Source organism: Ursus americanus, chromosome 17 (assembly GCF_024610735.1).
Source record: "Ursus americanus isolate L20-20 chromosome 17, mUrsAme1.1.p, whole genome shotgun sequence".
NCBI lineage: Eukaryota > Metazoa > Chordata > Mammalia > Carnivora > Ursidae > Ursus > Ursus americanus.
Genome location: NC_142143.1, coordinates 57,474,682 through 57,481,054, shown reverse-complemented (window position 1 = coordinate 57,481,054; position 6,373 = coordinate 57,474,682). Strand labels below are relative to the sequence as shown.

Below are 6,373 nucleotides of genomic sequence, written 5' to 3'. Positions count from 1 at the left end.
TGTTCTCCTTGAGTCTCTGTTTAAACATCATCATTGTCAGTAGAACACATTCAGTACTTGGAAGTCTTGTTCTTTCTCTTCTGTAGTTATCAGTACACTCAAAAAATTTCCAGAATGGGCAGTAGAAACATTTCTGGGGGTAAATTGGCTTAAAGGAAAGAATATAGTTAACTTAAACCACTTATTTTGCAAATTCATGAATGTTTCTCACGGGTTATTCAAATTTAAATTTAATTTAACTTTGCCTCGAAAAACATCAATGGTCTCTTCTTTGTTAGAACTACAATGCGTTTTACTGTGTCTTTGAAGGCATCTTTCACTTGTTTGTTTCGAAGTGTATAAATGAATGGATTAAGCAAAGGGGCAACTGAAGTAGTGAGCACAGACACTACTTTATTAATAGCTACTCCTTCCTTTGCTGAAGGTTTGACGTAGATGAAGATACAGCTGCCATAAGTGATGGAAACCACAATCATATGGGAAGAGCAGGTGGAAAAGGCCTTTTTCCTCTGCTGGGCAGAAGGGAATCTTAGAATGGCCTTGATGATGTAGGTATAGGAGAGGACTACACACACTAAGGTAATAATGAGCGTCAGGCCTGCAAAACTCAAAACTATCCTCTCTATTAACACTGTGTCTGAGCAGGTTATCTGTAAAATAGGAGATGTATCACAGCCAAAATGATCAATCACATTGGAGTCACAGAATTCCAGCTGGAGGCCCATGCCAAGAGGTGGGAGGATGATTAACAGGCTGGCAAACCCACAGCAGAGAACAAGGGTAGTGCAGACTCTGCTGCTCATGATGGTTGTGTAGTGCAGGGGCTTACAAATGGCCACATAGCGGTCATAGGACATGGCGGCAAGGAGAAAAAATTCTGTTGCTCCAAAGAGGACAACAAAAAATAATTGGGTGGCACAAGCATTATAGGTAATGGTATTATCTCCAGTTGTCATAGTATACAGGAACCTGGGAATACAGACAGTGGTGAATGAGACTTCTAAGAAAGAGAAATTCCGGAGGAAAAAATACATGGGAGTTTTCAGATGGGAGTCCAAAAGTGTGAGGGTGATAATGATGAGGTTTCCAGTCACACTCAAAGTGTAGGTGAGAAACAAAAATACAAAAAGCAGAACTTGTATTTTTGGGTCATCTGTCAATCCCAGCAGGATGAATGTTGTTACTGCTGTATGATTTCTCATCACTGCCTTGCACCAAGTCAAGAGGGATTCTTCCTGGAGAGAGAAGTGTCATAAGAAGCTAATATTGGGACCTGAAGGAAAACATCCTGGCAAGCCTGCTCACATGCACTTTCTCCTTTTACGTAATTCCATTGGTTAACCTAGAGACATCTGTAGGATATATCTAGTATGGATCTTGTGCTTATAACTCTCTAACTAGAAAGCATATTTACAAAGATGTCAAATAAAAGCAAAACAAAACATAAATCATATGTCTGATTTGCAGTTTCTCAGCAATATTGCCTTGTTGTGCAGATTTGATTCGTCCTTATCCTGGAGACAGTTGTGTCAGTTTTCAATTTTTCCCCCCACCCTTATTTTCCTTGGTTTTTCCACACCATACTGAAATGGTCCATTTTCAAAACCAAGAAGGATCTGTTAATTAGTATTTTTGGTGTGTTTTAAAATTAAGACTTATTTTTTTTAGAGCAATCTTAGGATTACAGCAAAATTGAGGGGCAGGTACAGAGATATCCCATATACCTCCTGCCTTTACAAATGCATAGCCTCCTGTGTTATCAGCATCCCCCCCAGAGTGTTACCTTTGACATTGACACATCAGAGTCCATAACTTATATCACAGTTCACTCTTGTACATTCTAAGGGTTTGGACAGATGTTTAACTAGTATTTTATATTGATCATCTTCTGTTACGCTGAATTTTAACAGTAGCGCATTCATTTATAGTTAGTTCTGCTCTTTTCACTTTGAATTATTTCTAAATAGGGGGATAAAAAATTTAAAATACAAAGATATAGTTTTGGTTTTCACCCTGTGTGTAGGCAAGTGGAAGCATTTTTGAGCCAGTACGGGAGGCTTAGGCAGAGGTTTCCTAAAGTGGTTTAAAGAACTTTTTTCTGGAACTTGAATATAAGCCCAATTTATTCATACTTTATACATAAATCCTGTTGTGGTGCTTTGGGCCATGGATGGAGTCCAGAGGCTGTGATCTGTGGTATTGTTTCTTTGCCAGTCTGCTGAGTCTGACCAACCCTGTGTTCTTCACAGCACTTAGCCTTTGGAATCTGTCTTAGGGTTTATCTCAGGGACCTCTTCGAACAACTTCTGCTACTTCCCACTTCAACTTTCCTCACTAATAAACCAGCTCCCTAACCCTGCTACTTGTTTTCTGGCTTTTGATATACGTGACTTGGCCAAGCAACATCCAGAAACAAATGGACACATGGGAGCCAGTCTTCACAAGCACATTGTAAAGTGCCTTACCTTTCTCAGTGACATTGGTCACTATCTACTTCTGCGCCTCCCATGAATGTTAAGACTCCCTGTGCTCCCAATTTACATTTTCCCCCAGAAATCCCATTAGATAGGTGCTCAGGAATTTCGCCTGCTCCTTCATGTCAAAACAGCCTCATTGAGATTCGTATTTCAAGCAGCTGCTCTTAGGTATCCATTCTGTAAAAGAAGATTCAGTAAATGCATTCTCACTGGAGATATCAATAGTTAATAATAACTTAACATATTAGCCTATAATATGTCTTGGGGTTTTATTGGGGGAATTGATTGTTATATGAGCAAATTTAGCCATAACTCTAGTGTTTGTAGGGAAATCCTATACTTCTACACGTGTGAGAGTAAAAACCAATTTCTTATGTTTTAAACAACTGTTCCTGTTTTATCCAGTGTATGTTTTCTGAATAGAGAATCAAAATTACATTAGGTTACTCTTGTATTGCTCAAGTAAATAATCAACATTTATTCGTTCAACTAAATATCTAATAAGCCTGTTATTTAAAGAACATAATATCAGAGCCTGGAGCGCCAGTCATTAACAAGTTGCTCCCTCAAGCAGCTTTCAGGCTACTGCAATGTTTAAAATGCTTAATATAATACGTGTTAACCTTCAGCGGCACTGCTTTTAATTCAGGAGGCTCGTTAAATAAACCCTACTTTTGGTAATGCAGTTAAGCCTGTGGGGCAGATCCTTCGTTTTGGCTTTTACCAGCAATCATACTGACATTCTCTGTCATATTGGGAAAAATTCTCTGGGAGACTAAAACTTATTTATTTAAGTTTGAATTCGGATCAATTAAAATTTGAAACAATTTCATCAAATAAATCATAAAATTTGCCACCCTCTTCCTATAAGTAGTGTTTTCAATTAATGTTCACAGGTAGGCCTTGAAGACTTATCTATGCAAAACTACCTACCCCACTGGCACTTTGGGGGTTCGATGAGTGACTGTGAGTCAGTTTATTCTTTCATCGACTCCCTATGTGGTGGATATATTTGAGATACTTTGACCCTCCCTGTGTTTGGAACAAACCTCATTCGGTCTTCATTCGGGACAGAGGGTGCCCGTGGACTGGATAGAAGAGACGCAAGAGGAGTAAATGCTGCTACCAACACCACCCCTACCCCCTCCAAGGAAAAGTGTTGAAAAGCACCTAAATAACAGAGAATAAGGGGAGGTTCCCTGAAAGGTAATTTATCATTCTGATATTATTTGATTTCTGTGACACTAATGGATATTATTGGGTGGCTGTGTCTTTTCTCTTGCCCTTTATTTTTCTATCTCTTTTTTTTTAAGAGTTTATTTATTTATTTGACAGAGATAGAGACAGCCAGCGAGAGAGGGAACACAAGCAGGAGGAGTAGGAGAGGAAGAAGCAGGCTCATAGCGGAGGAGCCTAATGTGGGGCTCGATCCCAGAACGCCGGGATCACGCCCTGAGCCGAAGGCAGATGCTTAAGCGCTGTGTCACCCAGGCGCCCCTTGTCACTGATTTCTAATTTAATTCCTTTTGGCCAGATAACATACTTTGTATACTTTGAATCATTTAAAATTTAACAAGGCTTGTTTCAGAGCCCTGAATATTACCTAATTTGGCAAATATTACTTGTGAATCTTAGAACAGTTCTGCTCTTTGTTTTTGTTCTGTAAATGTCAGATCATGGTGATAGATAATGTTGTCTTCTGTATACTTTATGGATTTCTGGGTAATGATTCAGTTAATTATTGAGACAGTCATGTTGACATTTCTTACTATAATTGTGTTTTTTTTCTTTTTTCTCCTGGCTGTTTTATCAGCTTTTGTGGCATGTATTTTGAAGCTCTTTATTATGTGCATAAGCATTTACAGTAGTTAAATTTTCTTGTTTTCTTTTTTTAAAAAAGATTTTATTTATTTATTTATTAGAGACAGTGAGAGAAAGAGAGAGAAGGATCATGGGGCAAACAGAGAGGGAGAAGCAGATTCCCCAGTGAACAGGGAGACTGATGTGGGACTCGAACCCAGGACTCTGGAATCATGATTGAGCTGAAGGCAAATGCTTAACCAACTGATCCACCCAGGTACCCAGCAGTTAAGATTCCTTGAAAGAGCTCATTCCCTTCAGAGGAGATGGGACCCAGGGCTGTGTCACCACAGAACTTCCCCAGTGCTTTGGTGTCATTGCTAATGGCTCCGTGGACCAAATTGTAGCTGCAGTACGTGTCAGACTCCAGGGCAAACTTCCTAATTTGGCAAATATTACTTGTGAATCTTAGAACAGTTCTGCTCAGTGAGATCACCTCACTTTCAATAAGACTCATCACAGGTGTAATTTTATATTTTTTGTTTGAGTGCAAGCAGTTCTGGGTCCGTTTTTGCTCCCACCAGGTTGAGTTCCATGCTTGGGACACAGCAGTTGGTCAATAAATATTTGCTGGCTGCATACTGGAGGACATTGCCTAGGTTCCTGAGGGCATCCCTGGCAGGGATTGGTACCTGGTCCCAGGGCTCAGTGATGTCCCATTGTGACAATTTCTGCCTTTTAAGTTTAGTGTTGAAATAATTTACATTTGATATGATTGTTGATATGCTTAGATTTGAATCTAATATACTATCTGTTCCCTATTATTTGTATTTTTTCTTTGTTTCTTTTTCTTCTTTTTCTACTTTCTTTGAGATTAATTCTCTTTGATTCCCTTTGGTGACCTATTTGCTATAAACATTTATGTTATTTTTGGATTTCTTTATAATATACATACTGAACTTATCACAGTCTACCTTCAATTGATGATATATCACTTCATATATGTAATTAAGAACCATACAAGTGTGACTTCTATGTTTACCCTCCTGGGCTTTGCCCTCATACATTTAATTTTTATGTATGTTATAAACCCCACAAAATAGTGGAGAAATTTAATCTGCCTTTCTGGGTAGAATGTAAAGTGTTGCAACCACTGTGAAAAACAACACAGAGATTCCTGAAAAAATTAAGCATTGAATTGACCATACAATCCAATAATTCCACTTCTTAGCATACACTTAAAACAATTGAAAGCTTCAGATTGAACTAATATTTGTACCCCAGTACTCATAGCAGCTTTCTTTGCCATAACCAAAAGATAGAAGCACCAAAATGTCCACTGATCAATGAGCGGATAAAGAAAATGTAGCAGATACATGGAAAGGAATATTATTCAGCCTTAAACAAGAATGGAATTCTGACACATCCTACAACATGGATGAAACTTGAAGATGTTATGCTAAATGAAATAAGCTGGACACAAAACTAAAATACTGTATTATTCCACTTATGTGAATTACCTAGAATAGTCAAATTCATAGATATAAAAAGTAGAATAGTGGTTGCCAGAGGCTGGGTGTAGGGGTGAATGGGGTATTATTGTTTAATGGGCATAGACTTTAAGTTTGAGCAGATGAAAAACTTCTGGAGAAAAATGTTGCCATGGCTGATGTCAGAGACATTACTCCCTGTGCTCTCATTTAGGACTTTTATTGTTTCAGGTCTTACATTTAGGTCTTCAGTCCATTTTGAGTTTATTTTTGTGTATGGTGTTAGCGAGTTTCATTCTTTTACAGGTAGCTGTCCAGTTTTCTGAGCACCATTTGTTGAAGAGACTGTCTTTTCCCCCATTGGATATTTTTGCTTCCTTTGTCATACGTTAATTGACTTGTAATGTGAGTTTATTTCTGAGCTCTTTATTCTGCTCTATTGATCTGTGTGTCTATTTTTGTATCAGTACTATACTCTCTTGATTACTACAGCCTTGTAGTATATCCAGCTTTGTTTTTCTTTCTCAAGATTGCTTGGGCTATTTGGGTTCTTTTGTGGTTCCATACAAATTTTTGTTTTGTTTATTCTAGTAAAAAATACTGTTG

The 6,373-nt window shown here is 38.2% G+C and overlaps 1 protein-coding gene across 1 annotated transcript; it reads right to left on the bottom strand.

The window, feature by feature from the left end:
* Positions 1-230: 230 nt before the first annotated feature.
* Positions 231-1,202, bottom strand: LOC148108714 (olfactory receptor 6C2-like). Its single transcript, XM_087868567.1, has one exon. The coding sequence runs from the start codon at positions 1,200-1,202 to the stop codon at positions 231-233; it is 972 nt and encodes a 323-aa protein (XP_087724693.1).
* Between the last annotated feature and the right edge of the window lie 5,171 nt (positions 1,203-6,373).

What these genes read in the sequence shown, in the direction of transcription:
- LOC148108714 (XM_087868567.1), bottom strand. Translation starts at nt 1,202, where the DNA reads ATGAGAAATCATACAGCAGTAACAACATTCATCCTGCTGGGATTGACA.